The sequence below is a fragment of the Bubalus kerabau genome, chromosome X (genome assembly GCF_029407905.1).
Source record: "Bubalus kerabau isolate K-KA32 ecotype Philippines breed swamp buffalo chromosome X, PCC_UOA_SB_1v2, whole genome shotgun sequence".
Lineage (NCBI taxonomy): Eukaryota > Metazoa > Chordata > Mammalia > Artiodactyla > Bovidae > Bubalus > Bubalus kerabau.
The window spans coordinates 43,887,768-43,915,414 of record NC_073647.1 but is presented as its reverse complement, the minus strand read 5'-3'; the positions used below and the strand labels follow the sequence as shown (position 1 = coordinate 43,915,414).

The 27,647-nt window shown below is 41.0% G+C and overlaps 2 protein-coding genes across 11 annotated transcripts in view; both read right to left on the bottom strand.

Annotated features, from left to right (window-relative positions):
* The window catches only part of HMGB3 (high mobility group box 3), a 262,945-nt gene extending 248,020 nt beyond the window's left edge, over nt 1–14,925 (bottom strand). Inside the window, exon 1 of the mRNA XM_055563467.1 lies at nt 14,922–14,925. The gene's annotated coding sequence lies outside the window, so the exon portion shown is untranslated. The remainder of the gene's footprint in view (nt 1–14,921) is intronic.
* MTM1 (myotubularin 1) overlaps nt 1,890–27,647 on the bottom strand; it is a 95,911-nt gene continuing 70,153 nt past the window's right edge. For 9 of the 10 annotated variants that reach the window (XM_055563453.1, XM_055563463.1, XM_055563459.1 and 6 more), the window contains 8 exons: nt 26,719–26,868; nt 22,196–22,384; nt 17,851–18,036; nt 16,181–16,387; nt 15,081–15,173; nt 14,360–14,473; nt 10,300–10,476; nt 1,890–3,592 (listed from right to left, as the gene is read on the bottom strand). In XM_055563453.1, coding sequence (XP_055419428.1) covers nt 3,425–3,592; nt 10,300–10,476; nt 14,360–14,473; nt 15,081–15,173; nt 16,181–16,387; nt 17,851–18,036; nt 22,196–22,384; nt 26,719–26,868 — 1,284 coding nt within the window. In that variant the 3' untranslated portion in view covers nt 1,890–3,424. The remainder of the gene's footprint in view (nt 3,593–10,299; nt 10,477–14,359; nt 14,474–15,080; nt 15,174–16,180; nt 16,388–17,850; nt 18,037–22,195; nt 22,385–26,718; nt 26,869–27,647) is intronic. The other variant, XM_055563455.1, reaches the window with a different exon arrangement.

The window sequence follows — 27,647 nt, the reverse complement described above, 5'->3', positions numbered from 1 at the left end:
ATGTTCTTATTTGCTGCATACATTTCTTTCCTTTGAGTGTCCCCAGAATTTACTTTAATAGCCATCAGTAACTATATCCTCTAGTCCTAGGTGTATATACTCTGTAATAAATCCCTGTATTTTAAGAACATTCCCTTTATAGTAGTCCTGCCAGGTGGCCCTAATGGTAAAGAACCCACCTGCCAACGCAGGAGATGTAAGAGACATGGGTTTGATCCCTGGGTCAGGAAGATTCCCCTGGAGAAGGAAATGGCTACCCACTTCAGTATTCTTGCCTGGAGAATTCCATGGACAGAGGAACCTGGTGAGCTACAGTCCATGGGATCGCACAGAATCAGACACAACTGAAGTGGTTTAGCACACACACAAACCTTTGCCTAAAGCTCCCAAAAGCCACATGAGCTGTGCACATGACTGACAGCTGCATTCTGTAGAGAGGGCTGCAAGTAAGGAGATATTGGTCAATGGATTTTCCAACTTTTGAGTATCATTCTATCCCAAAAGCATAAGGAGGAGCTGTCTTATCACAAATAAATCAGAAATACCATGACTATAGTTAGAGAAAACCTGTTATATTATCAAAAATATGTATGATTCCAATTACTTGAAGGGCTGCCCCAGGAAGAGTTTATTCTATTTCATTCCAGAAGGCAGAGCTAAAGCTATTCAGTGGGAATCCAAGAGAGGTAGCATTCAGTTTGGTGCCTGCATACATCTGTTTCAATGCTCTGGAACTTTGGGCATGTGGGTAAAGCCCTGCATCCACGGTGCTCTCCTTGGTTGAACAACAGGGACAAGAGAACACTGATGGCCATGAGGGCGCAGTGAGGGTGAAACACAGCTGTGCCTGAAGAAGAACCTGCAGAGTTCTATGAGTAAACCTACTCATAGTTTAAATGAGATACTTGCTCTTTTAAGAGTCCTATTCAGATTTTTTAAATGGTAAGTGAACTATTATAACTATTTAGTATTCTTAGCACATGCATACATAAACAATTTCCAGTTGACAGCATCTGAAGAATTTTCATATTTCTTACCTAAAGAGACTTCGAGTATGACTTATTTCAGTCTCTCAATCTCCCTTAATATCGACTGCTACATTCTCCATCCAGAGTCTACGGTCTCACATCTCTGCAACCCAGAACTTTTGTGAAAGCTATCCTTATGTTAATAAAGACAGCTGTAGTTTGACACAGAGAACAGACTTGTGGTGGCCAAGGGGCAGGGGAATGGGGGAGAGATGGGAGTGGGAGTTTGGGATTTGCAGATGCAAACTGCTATATATAGAAGGGATAAACAACAAGGTCCTATTGTATAGCACAGGAAACTATATTCAATATCCATGATACACCATAATGCAAAAGAATAGGAAAAATATATATGTATAACTGAATCACTTTGCCATACAGCATAAATTAATACAATATTGTAAATCAAGTATACTTAACAAAATAAATTTTAAAAAACACAGGTCATTGTGCTGTGCTGTGCTTAGTTGCTCGATTGTGTCCAACTCTTTGCAACCCCGTGGACTATAGCCTGTCAGGCTCCTCTGTCCATGGGGATTCTCCAGGCAAGAATATTGGAGTGGGTTGCCATGCCCTCCTCCAGGGGATCTTCCCAACCTAGGGATCGAACCCAGGTCTCCTGCATTGCAGGCAGATTCTTTACTGTCTGAGCCACCAAGGAAGCCCAAAATAAAGGCACTTGTGGCTTAAAATCTGCATTGTTAATGTACTTAAATTTCCAATATTGTTGGGATTTGGGGAGAGCCCTATACAAGGTTGCTAGTAAGATAAAGAGCATGTGAAGTAGATCCAGGAAAAGCAAATAAGATGGGCAACATGCACATTTAAGACACATACACTGCAAAGTTACAGCCCTGGGAATAAAGTGCAATGTTTAGTTAATATATTTATTACAGCAGGTCTTTAGTCATTATTGCCATGAAACAGTTGTCATGAAATTTCACAAAATTCTTTCAGCTATTAGTATTAGCTTTTTTTTCTTTTTATGGAGTGACACTTCGTTAATTTATGAAATATTTACAGCGTTTACAAAAAGCAAGAGACTGTCTAATAAAATTTCTTATACATACAAAATTTATACATTTATACTACTGCATTTGAGATGTCTTATTTGGTAAACCATTAAGCTATGACATAAAATAATTTACAAAGATATATTTAATCTCTCTTAATTCATTGAAAACAAAACCATATTAGCTATAAATAGACCTTTACAAATCATTGTAAAACACATTAATTGCTTTTTAACTCTAGCCTTAACTTTTACAAATATACTGACTAAATGAATTAGTTCAGATATCAAATAGAACTGCATTTGAAATTGCATTTAATACTACAAAAAAAGAAAAAAACCTGAAAAAGCAAACCGCTGGGTACTTCAAGTAAAAATCTGTAGAACCAGTTTTTATGCACTCCTGGGTGGAAAAGGGTGTCAAACACCATTGAAATTCATAAACACCATACTTTCAAGAATACGCTCAACAAATGTACATCTGCGGCTTTTATTTCAGAGGCTGCTGCTCTAGGGACAGCTCACACATCCAAGATGGTCAACCCGACACTTTGGCAGATAAGCTAGTTTGACTAGAGCAACATTTGCAAAAACATTCACGTAAGCAGCATAATGCATCCAACATCTTCAAACAGTGCTAGAGAAGGGCTTTCCACCACCTGAAAACAGGTCAGAATTCTAGGCAAGCTCATGAAAGAACTTAGGAAACAGAAGTGGAAATGTTAAAAATAATCAAATCATATTTAACTGGGCCCTATCTTTTTTTTTAAATATAAAAATATGCTTCTCTTGGAAATTAGGGGAAAATACTTCATATTCCAAAATTTCAAAATAATGGAAAACTCATCTACACAGCTATTTCTCAAGTCATCACACATATGATGGTGTGAAATTTGGCAATTATTTAAACACCTTGTTTTGGATCATGCCTCGGAAGCTGAGCTCAATTTAGTTTTGGCAGGAACACACATCTTTCACATTTAGGTTCACTTTAGATCACCCAAAGCAACTACTATAAGCAGTCTGAGGAAAATCCATCTCATAAACATACATTTTCCCCCTTTAGTTAAAAATGTCATTGTTCCAATGAGGCCCACAAAGTACATATTGTGCACATAATATTTCTGACGAGGTTGAAGAGGTAAATATGATTTAAATATTATCTTTCAAAAACCACTTTTGAAGGTATCAGGATTTTCCAAAACCCCATCTGGGCTCCTTTCTTCCGATTGCCGTGTAGATACTGTAGTTTTCTTGCAATATGTATTCTAGAAGGCACATATTCAAGAGTTTAAGATTATGTTAGTTCAAGTTCTAAATGGAGGCAAATAGTTTAACCTACTTTGTACAGAGGCCCCGAATGAAAAGTCTGCTTTTTTCTTTATTAGAAGTGAGTCTGCACGTGGGGCATCATTTGTGAAGGGCTAGAAGGTGAGGCCGAGGGATCGGAAAGCTTGGCAGAATTGGCAAGCTGCAATTCGTCAAGGCGCTTGATGTACTCATCACGTAGGGCCAAGAGTTCCATGTAACGCTGCTCCACTGGGTTTGGCTGCTGGACAGAAGGAAAGATGTGAGTGCTTTCTGCCACCAAGACACACCTGTGCCCCCATCTGCTGCAGCTGCTGCTTTCTGAACAAACCCTGTCATTGGGGGTTAACAGACATCATTTCCTTCACTACTGTACAATTTGCAAATACAGAAAAGCACAAAGATTCATGATAATAAAAAGATAGCCAGCTATCTGCCACCGAGAAATAACTCACACACACAGTTCCACACACATGTGTCGCCATCTTTTTAAAATGCATCTATCCAGGCATAGGTCCGGGCTGCTGTGTCACCTGTCCCCGCTGTGCTCTGAGAGGCAACAACCCTTCTCAGGCTGGGGTGCAGTCTTCCTTCCTGTGCAGACTTGCAACCCTTTTTCTCTAAGTGAGTATCCAGTAACAAAATACACCATTCTTCTCTACTTGGTAAAACTGGACCTCAGCGGTTTTCTCTAGTTCTCAATCCACATTTTGATCTGCCACTATGTTTCTGAACTGGATCTCAGTTGAGTTCCATGGAATACATAAACCATGGCTGCTCTATCCATCCCCCACAGGGGGATAGCATCACCACTATTGCAGGTGATGCTGGGCCATCTTTGGACGCGTCTCCTCAGGCAAGTATATGAATGTTACCTGAATGAATTGTTCTGGTGGGTGGGGAAGGAACTGCTGAAGAGGACAGTATGATTGGTTCCACTTGACCACATGCAGTCTGACTGTTCTCTGAGGTGGGGAGATGATCTTACCGTCTCACTAGTGGTGCCTGGCGGTTCCCGGTCACCAGTGCTTGGCAATGTAAGAGAAATAGTTTTTGCCAATTTGATGAGTATAACTTGGTATCTCATGGTAGGTTTAGTTTGTATCGCTGTGTCCTAACACAACTTTTAACATTCTACTGTCCATATTAATGTATAGCAGAGAACACTGGCCCCAACAGGCAGCCTAGTGTGAATCTCCAGTCTACTGAAGTGCCTTTCTTTATGGCTAGTGGCTTCTAGAACTGTTCTGCTTTCCACTGCATTATAGCTCAGTTGGTAAAGAATCCGCCCGCAATATAGGAGACCCCAGTTTGATTCCTGGGTCAGGAAGATCCCCTGGAGAAGGGATAGGCTACCCACTCCAGTATTCTTGGGCTTCCCTGGTGGCTCAGCTGGTAAAGAATCCGCCTGCAATGTGGGAGGCCTGGGTTCAATCCCTGGGTTGAGAAGAGACCCTGGAGAAGGGAAAGGCTACCCACTCCAGTATTCTGGCCTGGAGAATTCCATGGACTGTATAGTCCGTGGGGTTGCAAAGAGTTGGACACAACTGAGCGACTTTCACTTTCAGTTCAAGCTGCGTGCTGAAGCTGCAAGTACCAATGAGGAAGCCATGAAGACACTATGCTGATGAAGAAGGCTACACCATAGATCTGACTTGTAATGCTCTTTGGGACTTGCATCAGAGAAGATGGCAGGAGCTAGGACTGTATTCATTTCCTGTGGCTGCCAGACTCTAGGGGAGGAGACTTCATTGCCTCTACCAGCTTCTGGCGACTTCAGGCTTCCTTGGCTTGTGGCCACAGCACTGCAATCATTCTGTTTTTACACAGCCTCATCTCGTGTATATGTCTGGCTTTCAAATCTTCTCTTTTCTCTTATGAGGACACCTATCCTCGGATTTAGGGCCTGACTAAATATAGGAGGATCTCATCTTGATATTCTGAACTCAAGCACATCTGTAAAGACCCTTTTTCCAAGTAAGGTCACATTCACAGGTTCCAAGTGGATGTGTGTTTTGGGGGCCCCCATTCAACCCACTACAGCCTGCCAAGGCCTGACTGGTGCTCTCCTCAGCGCTCTGCTTACAAAGGGGCAGGGTTTGGAGAAGTCTCCTCCTCCCTCCTAGCCCCATCCTTCCTGTGAGCCCCTGTTCTTTTTACTGTATGGCTCTGTTCGAACAGGAATGCGTGTAGAGTGACTGATGCCCAATAAGTGCTGTGCACTGCCCCTTAATACCCTTTGCCTGTTTTTCTCTGTATATGCTCCACTGAGAGCTGGACACTGCTCCAGGGGCTCAGGATTCAGCCGTGAATGTGCGTGCTCAGTCATGTCTGACTCTTTGTGACCCCAGGGACTGTATAGCCCACCAGGCTCCTCTTTCCATGGGATTCTCCAGGCAAGAATACTGGAGTGGGTTGCCATGCCCTCCTCCAGGGGATCTTCCTGACCCAGGGATCAAACTCAGGTCTCTTATGTCTCCTGCATTCCCAGGTGGGTTCTTTACCACTAGCGCCACCTAAAGGAGGCCCCAGTGTCCACTTCTGTGGTGTTTCTCTTCCAGCAGGGGGAGACAGACAAACAGCAAAGACAACGATGACCCTGGGAGGCCCATAGGATGTGGTCCACAGGACATGGACGTAGAGGTCCATGGCGGGAGGGACAGGGACACACCGGGGGTGGGTGACACTCTCAGCAGGGTGGTGGGAGTGAGTCACCTTGACAAGGTGACTCTTGGGGAAGGGCTGCAGGGAGGGGAGGGAGGTGGCCAGGCAGATGGCTGAGGGTCTCGAGGCTGAGCAAGGAGCCCAGCGTGGCCAAAGCAGGGTGTGTGAGAAAGAGGCATCAGTGAGGAGGCTGGAAGCCCTGCAAGCTCTCCTGACAGCCTGGGACAAGTGGCGAGACAGCAGGGAAGGCGAGGATGACTGTGTGGTAAATGGAAGCTCACCTACAGGGACAGGAGTGTTTGCTGGGGATGGGTGTATGCACGACCTCTAATGTGGTCAGAGTCTCATGTGTACAGACACATATGAACACCTACCACACCGCACACTTTGAACATGTGCAGATTATTATGTATCAATTATACCTCAATAAAGCTGGTTTTTAAAGTGGGGGAAAAGGATGACATTCAGGTTTCTGGCCAGGGCATGTAGGATGGAGCTGCCAAGCACTGAGATGCGGAAGCCGGTGGGAGCAGCAGGTTTGGGGAAGAGGACTCCATGTGCACTGGCTCCGTTTGCTGTGCCAGGACCATGGACCACTAAACATTTACCATCGAAGGTCCATTCTTCCCCCTCCCCAGCCTCCGCATCTCCGGTCTCTGTTTCTGAGTTCTGTTCTGCTTCAGATAAGTCCTAACGTGGCAGGGCAAGGGTTTCCTCAACACTCTCCTCCAAAATGCTCTTGGTTATTTTTAAAACTTCTCTTTTCCACATGACTACTAGAATCTATTTGTTATTGTACCAGCAAGACAAGAAAAAGAAATGAGAGGTAAAACAATCATTTTTGCCAATGATAGACAAGGCTATAGAGTTAAAAAACTATTAGAAATAAAAAGATCATTTGGTCTGGTAGTGGGTACAAAAGATGTCTAGCAGTCATTAGCCTAGAGACAAAGAGAACCAATTTAGGGATATAATAGAAGGAAAGAATCCATTTGTGACAGCATATCACAGGACAGAACAGCGAGAAATGAAATTCATAGTGAAGTGACTGTAAATCCCACACCTCGACGTGTCCCTCAGGGAATGAAGTATGAAGTAAGGAGCATGCCAGGCACAGGCAGTCAGTGGCTACACAGGTATTTTAGGCTTCAAATGATTTTCATATTCATATTCCTTTCTAACTTTTCTATGAGAAAAGACTTAAACTCCACCCAGGTAAGCCTGTGAAGAGCTGTCCTTGTTGTCATCCTAAGTAAAACAGGATCTGCCTGGGGCAACCCTGGTTCAGAGCCACATGGAGTGCAGACGTCCCCAAAGGACAATATGCAACACACCAGCAGCTGAAGGTCTCACTAAGGTTTACGGGACTAAATTCTCCATTGGCTTTTGGCCTGAGAAACTTCCTCATATTAAATAAAAGTACCAAATTTGCTTCTTCACAGTTTGTCAAATATAAGAATTGGTCTTGCCATCAACTCTCAATTTTGAGGTTGTAGCAAAGGCCAGTGGATTCCGCTTTAAAAAAAGCACATTAGCCCTGCCTTCTTCTTGGGGGAATAGCTCACTGTGGGGAGAGGCTGGATATGTTTCTACATCTTTCAACACGGATAGTTTACCATAGTGCTGTGAATGTCCCTGGCATTCAGCAACTGCCTGTATACCAACCGGGCCACACAACTGAAGAACAATTTCAGTAGTTAAGTATATTCTTTTAGGTTTACATTATAGAATTTGAAAAGTCCTGTGTGATTGGATTGTAATCTATTTCTGTATGAAATAATGTTCTGCATAAGATCTTTTGGGAAATTTGATGCACTTAGTTCACATTTCTCCTCGAGCTTGATCATCAACTTCTGTTCCTGGGCGCCCCTGCAGTCTGGGAGCTCCTTGTGGACAGAGACCAGCTCTTCTTAATCTCTGGGTCCCCCCAGTGCCTGATGCATGGTATTTGGCAGATGAAAATGCAAGATGCCGAACGACATAAAGATGTGTATAGGACCCTTGACATTCAGAAAATCTATATAGGAAGGGTGAGTTATTTTCTTGGAGTAAATCTCACAGATCATAATACAGACCAATCACTGTCTCAAAATAAAAACCTCAATCAAGGAAATGTTCACTCCTACCTGGCTCAATTCCATTTGGCTCAGTTCTGGGAGAGTAAAGGGGAGAGACACGTCACAGTAAATTCTTCCAGTGGTGTTGCTGAAAACCTGACTTGTCACACAATTGTCATTACCTTTGTATGTCATAAGTGAATTGCTCTAAATGCATGGAATTTCAAGAGCTTCTCCAAGTACAGATGGATGAGAAGAAGAGACTACAGAAACTGTACAGAAACTATCAACATTTTCTAATCACCAACAGTTATTTTTTTTAAGCCATGATAAATACAGAAAAGGTAAAATTTATAGGACAAACAAGGCTCATCTATATAGTATTTTTTAACCAGCAAAGAAACATGTCCCGTGTAACAGTGCTTAGAATCTTGGGAAAATTCTTATTTCCTCTTTATTTGATGTTCCAAATGCTCGAACTACAGCTAAATACACTCCCTCTGTGTACTTCTCAAATCCTAAACTAAACAAGTGAATGTTCTCAAGCCCTGGAATCTGTCACTTTCCAAAAGATCATACATTTCAACCATCATGAAACTGCAAAAGGCTTTCAGGCAAGCAAGCAGAGACCTTGAAACAAGAGGGCCAGCTTAAACGTGCATCTCCCTGGTGGGAAGAGGGTACACACACTGGCGTGTAGCCAGCTGCCTGAGTGGAATAAACAATCCAGAGTCAGACTGAGCACCAGGCCCTTCTATTGCCTATGTGTAGTGGGATTAAAGCTGACACTTACGAAAGACTGGCCTGGGAGAACAGGTATTCAACCATCCTAACCACAGGAAAGTGTGAAAACCTTTAGAAAGAGTGATTGCAAATACTTAATATTTACAGTGCTTAGAACAAATCGCTCAATGGATGTACTGCTGAGCCCTCACAAATACGCTGGATTTTCCTTCTGATCTTGGATGCAGTAGTGGGAAAAAGCCTGACTGTGCCTTTAATAAAATGTGGAGTCTTTTGCTTCAAAAATCACCATTTCCATGTTTGACTGATAAATGGCCAATTGACTGTACTATCCTTTGACAGATCAATTATCTTTATTTTAGAAGTAAAGACTTTCGGTAAAAAGCACTCTGATATTAGTTGACAAGTAACATACAAGTGAATAGATAATAGAAAATGTTTCTTTTCCTTGAAGGATCATCTCAGTCTAGTTTCTGGAAAGAACCTTCTTATGAGGTGTAACAACTTTTAGTCATTAAAGGAAATACTTGACTATGAAAACTCAGAAATTTTCCAGAGATTTAAATTAGTTTACATTTTATGGCATAGATGAACTTATATGCAAAGCAGAAATAGAGACACAGACATAGAGAACAAACTTATGGATACCAAGGTGGGGGACAGGGGTGGAATGGATTGTGAGATTGGGACTGACACATATATACTACTATGTACAAAATAGATAACTAATGAGAACTGACTATATAGCACAGGGAACTCTACTCAATGCTCTGTGGTGACCTGAATGGGAAGGAAATTCAAAAAATAGGGGATATATGTATATATACGGGCTTCCTGGTAGCTCAGGTGGTAAAGAATCTGCCTGCAATGCAGGAGACCCCAGTTTGATTCCTGAGTCAGGAAGATCCCCTGGAGAAGGGACAGGCTACTCACTCCGGTATTCTTGGTCTTCCCTGGTGGCTCAGATAGTAAAGAAGCTGACTGCAATGTGGGAGACCTGGGTTTGATCCCTGGGTCGGGAAGATCCCCTGGAGGAGGGCACGGCAACCCACTCTAGTATTCTTGCCTAGAGAATCCCCATGGACAGAGGAGCCTGGTGGACTGCACTCCATGGGGTTGCAAAGAGTCACACATGACTGAGCTTCTAAGCACAGCACATGTATACACATAGCTGAATCACTGCTGTACAGAGAAACTAACACAACATTGTAAAGCAACTATACTCCAATAAAAAATTAGCTTAGATCTTAGTTTTAAAAAACTGCATTACTCATATTGGCAGGAAAATATTAGTTCAACAGCAATCAAAATAAATGGTTTAGGCATTAAAAACAGTTTTTAACTGAAGTTGGGATTAAAAGCAAGTGTCATTTTTTACTCTATTTTTCCTTTCATAATATTTTTAAATAACTGCTACATAACATTATCAAAGTCCCGAGCTAGTACTCATTCGACATCACTATATTCACAATGCTACTTCACTTACTTGTTGCTTGATTCTGGGGTTCCATCTAATATAGTAATTCACCCAAAGTTCCAAGTGACGCATACTGGCAACTGGATATAACACTCGATTGATTTCCTTAGTGTAGAAGGGATTTTTGAATTTGTCTTTATTACTATTGATCAGTGACCATAAAGAAACGGTTCTTTCTGTAACTTTCTAGAGGAAAGAGAAAGTGGAAAGCCTAAGTAAAAACACACCCCAGTACACAAACCATTTTTCAGGCTGTGGCGATACAGCTGAGCGTCAATTTGAATCACACATGTACATTATCCCCATAATAGCTCAAAAAGCCTCCTGTGCCCGGAGTGCTGAGCACCACTTCCTGATATTTGCATACATAATGGCTCGAGAGCCTCTGTTTCTGCTGGAAGAGAGAGGGGCAGGATGCTGTAACATTAAATGCAATTCACTGACCTAAGAAAACTATTCCTGGCTGGGAAAACATTCACGAACAGATGGGCACCATGCTCTTTTGAATTCAGCAGCAAGGAAAAATTATCACAAGATCTCACTGACTTTTTCCATTTTTGTGTTTGTTCAAACTACAAAATCTTAACCTGGGTCTATTTGACAGTTTGCATCTAGATAGTTAGGTTAATGAAACACCCAGAGGTTTAATGCATCATACCAATATCCAGATATTTGAAACACCTAGATACCCAACTTCAGTGAAGCTTCACTTTTTCCGTCTGGTGCCCATCATTTCATACAGATGTTCATATCTTCACTGATTTTCAATTATAGGCTTTTTTTTTTTTAACCAGTTCTGACCATAAATAGAGGAAAATCAAAACTTGGGAAATAAAAAGGCAAGTATTAAAATTATTGAAGGCAGAACTGGAAACTCTTTGTGGTGATGAGAGGTTCAAGAGGGAAGGGACATATATACACCTATGGCTGATTCATGTTGATATTTGACAGAGAACAACAAAATTCTGTAAAGCAATTATCCTTCAATTTAAAAATATGTAAATTTTTTTAAAAATCAAGAAGAAAGGACCAATAAGATAAAAGTGGAAGCTGAAAAGAACAGCTTGAAATAAGTGACTGAAGAAATCCCTTGAACATACAGATTTTTTTTAATGTGAATAGTAATAACAGCAGCATAATTTTGCCTTCTTGGGATCCACCTAAAACTTCTTTTGACCCTTTTGGATGCACAATCTACACTGCTGCTGCTGCTGCTAAGTCACTTCAGTCGTGTCCGACTCTGTGCAACCATATAGACAGCAGCCCACCAGGCTCCCCCGTCCCTGGGATTCTCCAGGCAAGAACACTGGAGTGGGTTGCCATTTCCTTCTCCAATGCATGAAAGTGAAAAGGGAAAGTGAAGTCACTCAGTCGAGTCCAACTCTTAGCAACCCCATGGACTGAAGCCTACCAGGCTCCTCTGTCCATGGGATTTTCCAGGCAAGAGTAAAGGAAGGAGTGGGGTGCCATTGCTTTCTCCACCACAGTCTACACTGCCTTGTCTTTATTTGCATGCTTGTTTTTATTTTTATACGTGCACACAGTTGACTTAAAGTCAAACAGCTAGACAAGGTTTGTTATGGAAAAAGCAGTCTCTCACCTTTCTCCCCCAAACAACTGTTTGACTTTTTAAATGTATCTGGTTATTTGGTACTTACCTCCACATCTTGGAGAAACACCATCCTCTTGCTATTTTTTGACTACACATTTACAGGCATTAACTCTTGACACTGTCACAGGGAGAATGGGTCCCACCCCATGCTGCTGTGTGTGCTGTGCTCACACCCTCTGCCCTGCCTGGGAACCCCCAATATATAGCATAGCTTTGATGAGATCCATGTTTAGGGTTTAGATTGTTATGACTCAGCAAATGCTGAGGTCCTTCTTCTTGGGCTAGTCGCTTTCTCCAGAGATGATTCTTTCTGTTTTTTTAAAAGTTCAGTGTAGTTCATATACCATAAAATTCATCATTTTAGTCTACGATGGTAGACTTTTAGTACTAAAATGCTCTTAGTACTTTCTCCATGGTGTGCAACCACCACCTCTGTCAAGTGCTAAGACATTTTCATCATCCCCAAAGGAAGGCCCGTACACACTAAGAAGGAACTCCCCATGCTCCCCTCCCTCAGCCCCCTGTCAACCACTAGTCTGCTTTCTGTTTCTATGGACTTGATTTTCTAGACATTTCAGATAAATGTAATCATATCGTATGTGCCTTTTTATGTCTGACTCCTTTCAGTAAGCATATTTTCAAGGGTCATGCATTTGTGATGTGGGTGAGAACTCCATTCCTTCTGATGGCTGGATAATATTTCATTGAATGGAGAGACCACATTTAGTTTGTCTGTTCATCAGCTGACGGATGATGGGGTTGTTGAGGCCTTTTAGCTATTATGAGTAGGGCTGCCCTGCACTAAGTTTTTGCCTTACCCCTGTTTTCCTCCCTCTTGGGTACATACCCGGGAGTAGAAATGCTGGCTCCCATGATATTTTACACCCCCACCAGCAACATCCAAGGGTTCCCTTCTCTCTCCTTCCCTGGCAACAGAGAAGGCTCCTACCTGAAACATAAGGACCTGCTGCCAGGATGTAAGGAGTTAGCAGGGGACATGGGCGGAGGCCCTCACAGGCCAGCTGTTCCATTCATTCAACCCCTGATGACACTCGGGTCTCCAGCCTGGAGACCTACTCTCACTCTTTCTTGAGAAGAAACCTCTGTCCTCAACTCCAGAGATGGGTGGGGGTGATCCAGGAAAGCTGCCTGCTTATTCTAAATACACCTTCAGGGTATCTTATCCCTCCCCCTTTGCTCCAGAAGCCCTGAGTCATCTGGGGTTCCTGCGATGCAAAGTGGACTGGTTCTTGCCTTCCCTACTGCTGGTATGAGATTCTCAAGTGAAGTTATTTTCCACTTATCTACTATCTTTCCAGCTTCCAAGTTTGTTGCTGTGTCTCCTTTCTTATTTCCCCCTGTTCTTGTGGGTTAATGCCTTTTAAAAATTTTCCCTTACTGACATTTTTATGGTGTTTTGGGAGGGTGACCTTGCATGTCTTTAATAGTCATGCTTACTCCAATAGCCAAGATATGTAAGCAACCTAAGTGTCTATCAACAGGTGAATGGGCAAATAAGATGTGCCATGTATATACAATGGACTACTACTCAGCCATAAAGAATGAAGTACTGCCAATTGCAGCAACATGGCTGAACCTGGAGGGGATGATTATGTTTAGTGAAATAAGTCAGAGAAAGAGAAATACTGTATGTTTTCACTTATATGAAGAATCTATAATACAAGTGAAGAAATGTAGTAACACAGAAACAGACTCACCAATGTAGAGAACATACTAGTGATTACTAGCAGGGAGAGGGAAGATGGGAGGGGCAGTATAGGGGTAGGGGAGTAACAGGTACAAACTATTAGGTATAAACTAAATAAGCTACTAGGATATACAGCATTGGGAAATATAACCATTATTTCATAATAACTTTAATATGCTGAAGCTGAAATACCAATATTTTGGCGACCTGATGCAAAGAACTGACTCATTTGAAAAGACCCTGATGCTGGGAAAGACTGAAGGTGGGAGGAGAAGGGGACAACTGAGAATGAGATGGTTGGATGGCATCACCAACTCAATGGACATGAGTTTGAGTAAGCTCTGGGAGTTGGTGATGGACAGGGAAGCCTGGCGTGCTGCAGTCCATGGGGTTGCAAAGAGTCAGATACGACTGAGCGACTGAACTGAACTGAACTTTAAATGGAGTATAATCTATAAAACTATTGAATCACTGTGTTATATACTGAAACTTATATAGTATTGTAAATCATCTATACCCCAACAAAAAAATCATTCTTACTCTCTGAGGGAAAAGTCAATGTCTTACCCATGAAGGCCACACCACAAAATCAATAACCTCTGGTTGAAGTGAAAACGCCCAAGCGTGGGGTACAAAATGAGACACTCTGCATTCACCACAAGCCAAGCTATCAAATTCTTCGTATTTCATGGCAGACTAGACATATTTTGGTGACCCTTTAACCAAAAAGATGAGCATTTTTCACTCACCTGTTTCTCGCGAGCAGATTCACAATTATATAAGAACGTACCAAAGCGGCAGCTATACAGATGATCCAAAATTGTTATCAAAAACCGTTCATTGAATTCGAAAGCTGTAGGGAACTAGACAGAAACAAATGGGTAAGGAACACATGAAAACCTGAGGCTGATCTCATAGAGCTCAGAAGAGGTGCATAATTGTTCTGGGGGGACAGCTGAGGCTGAGGTCTGCAGCGCCCTATGGCTCATCTGTTGGTGCTCTGCCCAGGGCTGGAGAGCATAAATGAGCATCAAGTAAAGGAATAAAGAGTCAAAAACGGAAAACAAGCCCATTTTCTGGGGTTCTCCTGAGCGTACAGGATATTTGAGGTGATTTATTTACAGCAGTCTAAGGGAGCAGACATGCCCATACACAAACACCAGTGTAGGATAAATTGGAAATGATGACTGGTGGTGTCAATTGCACTGCTCTTCCATTAGCAGAGAGAGTGTAGTTAGATATTAAATTTTAAAAACTTTATTATGAAAAATTCCAGTCAATATAAATAGTAGTGAGGATTAAAAAAGTGAACCCCATGTACCCATCACCTGGTGTCCAGAATTATTTGCACATGGCCAAACTTGTTATATCTCTAACTCTACCCTGTGTTACTCTGACACAAATCCCAGATATTATATCAAGATATTTAAAGATGAGGTGAAATGTATTTTCATCCAATATATCTCTTACCTGCTTTGACATCTGCCATACACAATCAATAAATTGGAGAAAAATAGGAGATCGGTCAGCGTCGGCGTGGTTTTTATCACCATGACCTATTCTCTGAAAGGAATTAATGATTTGTTTTAAAACTGAGAAAGGTATAACCCACAAAATGTGACAGTCACAACTCAGTAATCTGTTTTCCAAACACCACGTTTCTCAGAGAGTGAATAGTATTTTTCCCCATGGCAATAAAGAAAATAATGTAAGGTTTCAAAACAATGGAAATTACGCAGATAAACCTCTAAAAATATCAATACAAACTGAGAAAGCATCATGATCCTACGTGAGCATTACAACTATTTTATCTGATCAGAATTTTGTGCAGCTGCAGGTAGACTGGACCAGATCACCCTGCAAACTGTTACCAGTTGCTATGGGACCAATCTGAAAATTTCAAATCTTGAAACCATATCCAAAAGGGTGTGATGATTATAATTAAAAAATTCTTTTTAAAAAAGTTTTTTTCTCGATAATAAGTCAAAAACTTCACCGTTAACAATGATTCTTTCTACTTGACAATGCTGTTCACAGTACTTATGAAATTTAGATGCAGGCTACAGGGCTACACAGCAGTGTTTCTAAAATGGTTTATGGGTTCACTTCAGGAGAACCATCCGTGGAACTTGTTCAAAGTGCTTATTCAAAGGGTGTCTGGAAACCAGACCTGCAAACAGACATTTTAATAGGTTCTCTTGGTCTTCAAAATATCTATCAGAAAATAGCAAAAGCCTGAACAAAAAGTCTAGCATATCTACAAATATTTGGCTCTAGTAGTTATAATATTAGTTGAGAAAGGAGTATCTTCCCTCTTTTGTACAATTTCAACTGAAACACTTTCCATATCACTTTCAAGTGAAACTGTAAATGGCACAGATGGATGAACATGTCTCCTGAAAAGACTGGCTAAACCCAAGGCACCACACATTTTCAAACCTGCAGAGTGTTTTTTTATACTACTACTCAGATTTTCTTTTTAAAAGGAAATCAGTGGTTTCACAAACTAGTTTTTTTTAATCCCAGGTGGTAATGACCAGATAATTTAAAAATTAGTTTTGTTTACTTACAGATGCGAATTTATGTCCAAAACTGATCCATTCTTTTTGGACCAATATTTCAAAGCCCTCGATGCTCCGGTAGAAGCTGTCCAACATGAGCATGGCCAGGGACGTCAGCTGGGCCGTCCTGTCCCAACCATCACTGCAGTGCACCACCACCGAGCTCTTCCCCGAAGAAACCCTGTCTGCGACCTGGATGGCTCCTGTCAAAACAAGCTGGCAAAGAAAAACATGCGAGTAAATGGCCAGCTGGAAGGGACTGCTTAAATTTGAACTTAAAGCCTTAAGTAAAAAGTCCTGCTTTAAAATACTCTTAACGTCTAGAACGGGAAATGTTCTGAAAATGGAAGGGCAGGAACTAGAAGGTTTATTGTTTTTCCTCTGCAGAAACTGCTTTCAAAGACAAAGTGAAAGTGAAAAGTGTTAGTCACTCAGTCGTGTCCAACTCTTTGTGACCCCATAGCCTGTAGCCCGCCAGGCTGCTCTGTCCATGAATTCTCCAGGCAAGACTACTGGAATGGGTTGCCAGTCCCTTCTCCAGGGGATATTCCTGACCCTGGGATCGAACCCACATCTCCCACACTACAGGCATATTCTTTACCACCAGGGAAACTGAGGTAAGTAGGTATTATAACAAGACAAACAGACACAAAACCAAACTACATGTCAAACCTTCTTTCACATATGTGATTATACGAGTTCACTAGGGCTATCGTAATAGTGTCACACAGACTGGGGGCTTAAATGACAGAAATGTATCATCTCTTAGGTCTGGAGGCTAGAAGTCCGAGATCAAGGTGTGGGCAGGGTCATGCTCCCTCTGAAGGCTCTAGGGAAGGACCTGTTCCAGGCCTGTCTCGAAGCTTCTGGTACTTCCTGCCTTCTGGTAGGATAATTCCAATCTTCAGATGGTATCTTTCTGAGCATGTCTCTGTGTCCGAATCTCCCCTTTTCATAAGGACACTAGCCTTATCGAATTAAGGGTCCACACTACCCCAGTATGAACCTGTCATAACCAATCACATCTACAATGACCCTCTTTCCAAAAAAGGTCACACCCTGAGGTACTGGGGGTCAGGGTATCAGCATATATACTTTGGGAGAACACAAACGCATATATAAGCTCCCCAACCAGGGATCAAACCTGCACCCTCTGCAGGGGAAGCACAGACCCCCTAACCACTGGACTATGAGGGAAGTCCCTTGTTAGTTTACAGAAATAAATTGCAGTTTCTAAAGTTGTTAGTTTCCTCACATAGTTTCATGTACTTTTAAAAGAATGGAAGTTTCTGATGCTTCTATCAAGACGAAGGATTGACTATAATAAAAACACAAAACTCATTCTTTAAATTAAGTCCATTGAGATTAGTTTCAATAAAAACAATTGCTCCAGATTCTTGTAGGTCGTATGCAGTAATGGTTACACAAACCTGGGGGAAAGGCTCAACTACTCCCTATTGATGAGTTGGAAAGTGATATCTCCACAAACTCTCAAGAATATCTTTACTTTAGGTAAGCAAATTGTAAAGAAACACAAACTGTCGGCCCTATACAACAAATATTGTTTCTCTCACTGTTTAATTTTTTTTCAATTTAAGGAATTAAAACAATTTCCTGTTTCACTGAACAATTATTTTCTTTTTATATATATACATCTTTTTTTCAAAATATATACTTGCCTTGATATGTTCCAGCCAATGAGTAGATTCCAAACTGGACAACCAATGAGATTCTTCCACATTAGGATAAACAATGTCTTTGACTTTTTTCAAAGATTCCCGCATAACATGAATGTTATGAATGTCTAAGAAGAAAAGTTCGGCGTTATGATACACATCATCACTTTCATATCCTCCTCCTGTTGCCTAAGAAACAAGATACACAAAACAATAAGTTGGGTTTTCTATTTCTTCCATTACTTACACAAATATTTCAAAGGTTATTAGTCCTCCAAATCTTAACCTAAAACCTTGTAACTTTGATTTAATAATTGATGTGACTCGACTTCCTATCTGACACTAGGCCTCAACAATATTAGTCACACTCTGAGCTGGAAAAAAATGATGAGGAGCTGGCAATTTCTTGGGAATCTGTATTTGCAAGAAAAAATCATTTTCAAAATGTTCTCTAATTACTAGCTCTTCTTCTGGATCTGGAAAGGCAAGAGCTGGTCCTGAATGGTTCTCATCTTCTATCTGATTTTAACAGTACTCCAAGGGTAGGCTCACATGGGACACGATGAGCTAGAGGAAAAAGATAGGCTTTGGAGACAGACCCAGGTCGATAGCTCAGCTTCAGCCCCTCTTTGCTGTGCAACATGTGGCAAAACACTTAACCTCTCTGAGCCTCAATGTTGTCTCTTGAAGAACAGGAGATAATACTACTGAGGTCTCCTAAGATTAAAAGGAGCTGGGCTCTATAACAGCTAACACCAGCCACCATTTAATGAGCCTCTCTGACATCCCAGATACAGTGATTCTTGCTTTACATCATTGTATCTAATTCTTATAACAATGCTACAAGACAGGTATTACTATCTCCATTTTGCAAATGAGAACAGATGCTATTTAACTACCCCAAAGTCAGAGGTAAGCAGAATTTAAGTCATCTGATTTCAAAGCCTGAATCTTTTCTAGTGCCCTGTGACTGTCCATGTGCTATGCAAAAACACCAGGGACAGTGCTGCACATGGTTGGCCCTCGAAGGACAAAAGGTTTCAAGAGGAGGTGAGATGGCCGCCACCTGCCGTGGTGCCTGCCAGTATCAAGCTGCCAGGGTGGGCATCACTTCCCCTTCACAGGGTCGTAAAGATGCCTGTTTTCCACGAAGACAAAAAGAAATGCTATGGTTTTGTTTAGGAACTGGGCTGATTTCTGCTTAATGTTTGAAAATACCATGGAACACATGGCCCCTGGCCTTTTAAGAAAAGGTTAAATCATTCAGGAACCTGTGAAGAAAGCAAGCAGAAATGGAAGGATGCTAATTAACATCATAAAAACATATGAATATGTAAACTCACAAGTAAAGGTAAGTAAACAGTCAAAGCCGAGGACAGACAAACCACGTGCCTGCCACTGCCACAGAAAACCTCTTCTCTTTTTATTTACAACAATTGTAGCTCGGGACAGAAGGGCCAATACATCCTACAGTTTTTTCCCAGGGTTAGTCACAGAGAAGGTTTCCTACAGTAGAAGTAAGGCTACCACTTGAACTTCAAACCTGGAGACCTATGTACAAGTCAGAGGCGTCAATCTCCACAGACTCCAGGTGAGAAATTGTTTTTTATTTAAACAGTAGTGTGTTTTTAAAGCTTGGTACAAATAGCATCAGTAGTAGACAACAAATATTCACTTTGTTGTTTTTAAATAGCTATCAGCTAACGAATATACACCCACATGGGTCACATTTCAAGGAATAACACCTTGCAGCTACAATCAGAGGTCACAACAGGAGTGTGCCTGTTCCACTGTGAACTAGCTCTGCAAGCCTCTCACACAACGACACACATCACCCTCCCACGGACACCTGACATGTGGTTTGTAAACAGTTACTGATTTTTCAAAGACATTCCGAATGCTAGAGTTTCTTTTTTTAATAACTGAAGATGATACAAAGAAAAAGTAATAATTCATTGCCAAAGTTTCTGCCAAAACAGACATTAATACAGCCCCACTTTAATTCATCACAGGGTGCTGGATCTTGTCTGCCTCTGGGTTTTGTTTGTTTGTTTAATTTAAAATGCTTGTTACATCTGGGGCTGTAAATTTCTAAATATCCGTAAGGGCAAAACAATTAGATTCAAAGAGAAGTCAGAAGGGTAAAAATCTATTAGTCAAGCACAGAGTGAGTTACCAAAAGTTCAAAATCTCCAACTCGGATTAGTTTTGAAGTTTTCTTTTCAGTTCTCTTCAACAAAAAAGAACAACCCAAGTTACCTAGTACAATATACAGACTGTTGCCATGGATAGATGGCTAGGAAGACACAGCTGAGAGAGGAGGGGACCCTGAATGTGGTTTTTAAAGAATGATACACAGATTTTTCAAGTCTAGGTTTTTTTTTTCCCATAATACTTTCCTTCCTTTCATTCCTAAACAGACTAGACACACAGGCAAATTTCCTGAGTCTTAAAAAGGCATTTAATAATTCTACTGCTACAAAAATGAGCTTTAGAGTTAATATGATAAAGGTATTCATTTTATGCATTTTATATACCTTAAAATATCCTTTCTAAATACCTCATTTTAATGTTATATCATATCTGTTTCAGGCTAAATGTATACATGGAAATACTTCATTTTATGCATGTATTCAACTCTGAATTATACATGAAGGATAGCAGAAATATAAAAGTAAGGATAATACAACAAGATATTTATCTGTGGGCTGAAGTTACTAAACATTTTCTTCTAATTCCTAATCTATTGATTGATTTCACTTCATGATTGCTTTATAGATAATTTCAAAATCATTTTCATTATCTAAACCCAAATCAACTGCAGTAACAAATAGCTGGTCCAAAAATACACAAGGGGCAGGGGGCTCCCCAGGAGTAAAGGTGTCAGGTGCATGAGCTGTGAGCAAATAATTGTAAATGCAGCTCCACACACACACCCATGTAGAGAGACACTACAGGGTTTGTTTAGGAAACTACCACATCTAGGTGAGCTGCTTCAGGACTTGTTTTGCTTTCAGGCTCTTGCCTTGTGCTTTCAATAATGCAAGATGCGAGGTAGATGACTTCGGGATAAATAATATCCAAGATGATGAAATGTAAGCCAACATCTGACCAGCAGCAATAAATCTCAAACTTGGGATGGGGCAGGCCCACTGTGAACATGTATAAGTGACAACTGGAAATGAGAAAAGGAAAAAAATAAAACCAAAGTTGAAACTGAATGGCAAAGGTATTTCTGAGTCTGGGACCATGTCGTGCAGGGGCAAACAGCCTTCGCAGCAGCTGCTGAGGGGCCCCTGCAGGCAACACTGCCTTATCACTTTACCTAGGTGCACTCAGCATACTCTGCTTAAGAAGGCCAAGGAAACCCCGGAGAAAGAATGCTCTGAAAACACTGACACCAGGGCTTCCCAGGTGGCACTAGTGGTAAAGAACCCGCCTGCCAATGCAGGAGACATAAAAGACTCGGGTTCCATCCCTGGGTTAGGAAGATCTCCTGGAGGAGGGCACAGCAACCCACTTCAGTAATCTCACCTGGAGAATCCCATGGACAGAGGAGCCTGGCAGACTAGAGTCCATACAGTCACAAAGAGTCGGACACGACTGAAGTGACTTGGCACGCATGCACAAATAACTGTAAAATTCATATACATGGAGCTCCTCATTTCTTGGATTATTTCATATAATTGAGAACACACATTTCTGAGTATAGAGACAAGACTGCTTAGATAAAGCTACAAATTTAGGATTTTAACAATTACAGCTTCTCACAATCCCCACAGATGCCTCCCTAGTGTATACACTGAGAATGACATAGTGTTGACATTGAGGATGACCATCAATAGCCTAAAGGGCTCCAAAGAGATTCTAACACATGCCTGAGATCTTGGCCAAAACCCAAGTTCATTACAGCTCTAGACTTGCCTAGTTTATCAAAAGTTGACTTTCATTTGAATTTTTTTTTAGGATTTTTCTTTATGTGTACCATTTTTAAGGTCTTTTTTGAATTCGTTACAGTACTGTTTCTATTTTATGTTTTGGTTTTTGGCCATGAGGCATATGAGATCCCAGGTCCCCGACTAGGGATCAAACCCACACCCTCTGCATTGGAAGGTGAAGTCTCAACCACTGGACCACCAGGGCAGCCCCCTTCATTTGATTTTAAGGAAATCAAATTTTCAGATATGTTTTATGATTAAAACTACTTTCTACCTTAGTGAACTCATTTCCTGATCTAAGCAAAGTTTAATGACTTTAAATCCACATGTTGACCAGTCATGACAACAACATTCATGTGAAACACTGCACTCTGTATATAAGGTAGAACCATGTCACGAAATACACTCACCTTGTTGGCCACTGCATTGACATTGGGTCTTGCATCATAGATCGTGAGTTTGTTAACTTGTCTGTTTGTCTCCCTGATGACGTCGAGATATCTCTCATCCTCTTTATTTCGTTTACCACTCATACCAACAAGAGGCTGACTGCAACGCACAATAACGGTCTTGTTTTCGGGATGGATCCATGACAGCACCTACGGTTGGTTCAGAAATTTTAAACTATCAAGAAAACAACTAAATCTCAATTAAAACCATAAAAAAGAGAGCCCTAACAATCATGATGAAGTGAAACTGATTTTGCCAAAATAGAATGTTTGTTCACCTCTGATTTCCCTGTGTACCCAGAAACACATGTTTAACCGTTAGGACGATTCAGAGCCAATAAGAACAACTAATTGCTTGACTAGTCTTTTCTCAATTTGCACCACATCTAAAAATGTTAAATGCTAACCTAAAAATAGTTACATCACTTGAAATAGAAAGCTTCAGACATTTTATTTTAGTCTTGAAGCTTGCACCAGATTTGTCATCACCCAGAAACAGCTTCAGTAAAAGGTGAGAGGTAAAGGAAACCAGCCCTGGTCCTGTCTCTATAATCTCAACTCATGCCTGCAAGTCATTTTCCCGATAGTCTCGATTCTAGAATCTAACACAGAAAACCCAAAGGAAGCAAACAGAACCTCAGGACAGCCATAGAGCTGCCAGGGTCTCCATAACAAAGCTTGGACATCTGCCTCCTGGGAGAGCTCTTCAAGCTTTTTCTCAGAATCAACCTTCTCTAATTTTACACACAAGCCCAGACACTTTGCTACCTGGTCGCTCAGCTCATAGCACCTAAGAAACAAGACTGTAAAAGGAAGCTAACAATGTAACATAGCCAAAACTACAGTACTGTCCACTTTCAATGACTGAATAGTTTGGCAGGCGAACTCTATCTCAATAAAGCTGTTAAAAGAAAAAAAAACACACACACAGGAGCTGGGAGGTAAGCATGGTGGGTGACAGCATGAGCTCTGGGACAGGCACACCTCTTGTGGTGGCTCTGACCTGGGTACTGAGCTCACGGCCTCTTGTCACTTCCTTTCCCTCTTTCATAAAATATGGAGCCACGTGATGGTGTGGCACTGTTGGGAGGACAAATGGAGAACACATAAATCCAGCACAGGGTATAAAAACCCATGAAAATCAGGCACAAGAACCGCAGAAGTGTTCGAGCTCACTTAATACAAAGCCAAGTATACTGTCATCTTTGAAGTCACCTCCCCACTCTGGCAAATTACAGGCATTGATGTCCATAAAAATTGCAGTGTATAATAATATAACAGGTTAGTGAGAAGAGATTCTATGGTAATATGAATGAATACTCATTCAATTGAGTCTCTGCACCTGCCAGGGCCCAGTCAAAATACCACTGTGGCCTTGACTAAGAGTCCAAAGGCTCAGGACTGCGAGCCTGGGTACAAGCTCCATTTTCTAATCTACAGTGTGGAGGTGAGACGTGCCCACCCACCTCCCATGGCTTGGCCTCCAAGAGAGAAAAGATGTGAGATCACTTTTATGTATCTATATATTTTTAATTTAATTTTTTCAGGTTTACTGAGATACACTTGACCTACAACAATAGGTAAATTTAAGGTGTACAATATGTTGATTTGATACAAGATCACATTTTTTTTCTGGCCACACTAGGTGGCTTGTGAAATCCTAGTTCTTCAACCAGGGATCAAACCTGGGCCCTCAGCAGTGGAAATGCAGAGTCCTAACCACTGGACCACCAGGCAATTCCCCAAACGAGATCACTTTTAAAAGAGCAAATTGCTGTATATACAAGACATTTATTGTTTGATAAAGACCCTCATTCCCCAGTGCTCTCTGCTCTTCTTCCCCACTTCTCTCTGCTTGGGAGATTTAAGACTGGAATCAACAGGCCATGTTAAGAAATGCTATTCTTATGAGTTGTTTCACCTCTTACTTGCTTTTTCTTCTTCTTTTCTACCTTTATAAAAAGGATGCTTGCTATATAGCCAGACCAGGTACAAATAATATAAACTTTACAACATCAACTACCATGAGTGCTTTAAAAGTATATGCTATTATATTAGGTTATTCTTATTGAAGTTAATATGTAGAAGCCATAAATAATTAACAATGTACACAAAGATTTAGCCAGCAAAACACTATTTATAATAGCAAAAGGTTTTTTAGAAAGAAGCTAAATGTCTCACAATAGAAAACTGATTGACTCCATATACTGGCACATGAGCAGAGAGTCAACAGTGTGGAAGGTTCTTTCCAAAATAAACGCTAGGGAGAAAAAGCAGACTGAGACACAAACCACAGAGTAATTTCATTTTTTTTCAAATAAAAATATGTATGCATAGAAGAAAGTCTGGAATAACATATATCAAAATGTTAAGTGTGGTCCTCACTAGGTGGCAGTCTCCTTGATCTTTAACAGTATTTTTTTAAATGTCTAAAATAAATAAATATGTTACTTATATGTTAAAGAATTCAATAACATTAAAACCAACCTGTTGGAGAACAAAGGAATATGTACCCATTTAATGGGAACATTAATGCATGTGGGTTATTTTATTATTCAGTGATATTTTAACACTGTACATCTTATTTATGGATAATGTAATAAGACTGCTTTCTCATCAATTCTTTTTGTATGTTTATGAGTTTTTTTAAAGAACTGAATATCAAATATTAATGATTTATTATTAAAAAGGAAATACATTTTCTGGGTTACATTCAAGAGTCTGGTGGTTAGGAGTTGTATCAGAAAGAGTACATCATCAATTATTAGATATTATTAAGCATTGTAATCTATAGAGAGGGGATGGACAGTTTAGCCTTAAGTTTTTTTAGGAAAAATAAATGCAAATTGGTGCCCATCACAAGGTAAGGAGGATCAATAAAATAGCTAAGTAAAAAGCTAAGCATTCTATTTGCTCTACAGTGGGTTTCCATTCACTCAGAATTGTGGGAGCTGCTGGATAAACATGGCAGCCTGAGCACAGTGGACTTGGCTCAGTTCTTTCATTTCCTCTCCTGCCCTTAATCACATGAAATTCACACACATGTACATGTGCACTCACACGCACTTTTGACACAGTAGATGTTCAATAAATACTCATTGAATGAAGGAGTGAACAAAATGAACCCAAACTATCCTAATCCTTTCTCCTGTGGGCAAGGTATGCGTTAGCAACACAGCTGGCCAGGAGAGGGCTGGAGTCTGTGGCTACAGCACAGAAAAGTATGTTTCAGCAGAGCAGAAGAGGAGCGCACTGGTAACTCTGCTTCATTAGCACAGCATTCTAGCAAAATGAGCTAAAGACCATACTTCCAAGTATAATATATACCTCATGAAGATATGAACAGACACTTGCCCTTAGCAAACCAAGTGCATTTTAATTACAATTCATATTATGCTGCTGCTGCTGCTAAGTTGGTTCCGTCATGTCGGACTCTGTGCAACCCCATAGACAGCAGCCCACCAGGCTCCCCCGTCCCTGAGATTCTCCAGGCAAGAACACTGGAGTGGGTTGCCATTTCCTTCTCCAATGCATGAAAGTAAAAAGTGAAAGTGAAGTCACTCAGTCGTGTCCGACTCTTAGAGACCCCATGGACTGCAGCCCACCAGGCTCCTCCATCCATGGGATTTTACAGGCAAGAGTACTGGAGTGGGGTGCCATTGCCTTCTCTGCATATTATGTTGATACTACATAAAAGTTTCACACAAATATTCTTTTAAGGAAAAAAATGTCTAGACTTGGAAGTCAAAGGTGACATAACATTAAAGTTTAATTTCCTCAACCTCTGTTTTTCAAAATCAAAAACAATGGACTTATTATGAGATGCCCTGAAAACTAACAGAGGGGAAAAATTCTCTAAATTTTTAGTCAATATGATTTATAGACACTTTAGTCAATAAGATTTATAGTGCAACTCATCCATAAATATTTAAGAACCGAAACACTACTTTATGAACTAGGTCCAGTGATACTGTAATATACTGTTTGGGATAATCCGCACTTGACTCAAGATTGCTAATGGTTTGAATGCAGCTTACAAACGTGATGAAGATAGACGAATCCTAATAAAGGTGCTAAGTAAAAGCCTGTAATTACAGGCTCCATAACATAGGGTATTTCTAGTGTTGTTTCTAACCTGTCAACTGACACTGACCAAGAGCCTCACATCTGTTAATCACTGTGCTACAAAGAGAGAAGCCACAGAGACCCTGTCCTCCCTTCTTCCTTTTCACCTGGTGTTACCTGTTCCCTCTCCTATATAAAAACTACTTGAGTTCATGCTCTATCCTTGACTGCAAGCTTCTGGGGGGGGGGGGGCGGGCAGGTGACGTCTTACTTCTTTCCCCATTTGGCCTGCTGCTTTGCACTCAGAAGACATTTGATAATATCTTGTGGGACTGAAATTCCAAAAGAGTGTTTCTCTAAATTACTTGACTACCATTCTCATGGCACCCTTTACAAAAGACATGAATTGCAGTACTCACTGGAATTCGGTTTCGGGATCGAAAAGCTGCAACTCTCCTAAGATCTTCATCAGAGGCACGATATGGAACCACCAAGAGGGCTGGGTAAGTATCACACAGTTTGTAGCACTTATTAATAAAAGTGATTCTCCAATGGTGATTGGGCAAGCCCTGCAGGAGAAAAGGAAGTTCATGTCAACACAGAGGATTCCTCTCTGGGTCTGGCCATCGCTAGGTCTCCTTTCTCCTTTCGAGCAGAAGGCAAACGTGCGTCTGACAGCAGAGTGATAACACTCTACTGATTCCCAGTAAGGGAATCAGATCAGTAATCCAGACAACAGAACACAAGACAAAACACAGGTGGGCTCCAAAATTCTAAACTGTCATTGATAAATGCAAATTCTGTTCAACTTGAGATCTTCCTTCATTTCATGCCAAACTCTTCTCTACTACTTGTACAGAGAAACTCAAGCTCCCCCCTCCCCCACCCAATCACACAGCTTAAAGAAAAGTACATTGTGTAATCTTCATGTGTGTCTAATTGAGGGTAGAAAAGCTATCAGGCAACTTCTACCCCCTACTCAAAACAGGGGGAATACTTCAACCTGCTCCAAAGTAGAAAGAAGCTAAGCTTGTAACAAAATTCACAATGTATGTCATTGTCAATGTATGGCAAAAACCACTACAATGTTGTAAAGTAATTAGCCTCCAATTAAAATAAATAAATTAATTTAAAAAATAAATTCACAGAAGGGAAGTAAGGGAAACCCCTCTGGGAGGCTCATTTTGCCACCTCCTAAGAGTTTTCAATCAAGTGGTTTGGGATGGGTGATTGCTCTATGGCTTGTGTGACAAATAGAGTCATTTGCATTTGAGGTGGCCTGCTAGTGTGACAGGGGCACATGGAAGACATCTTCCATCCTACTGTCTACTCACAAAATTGGATCTAC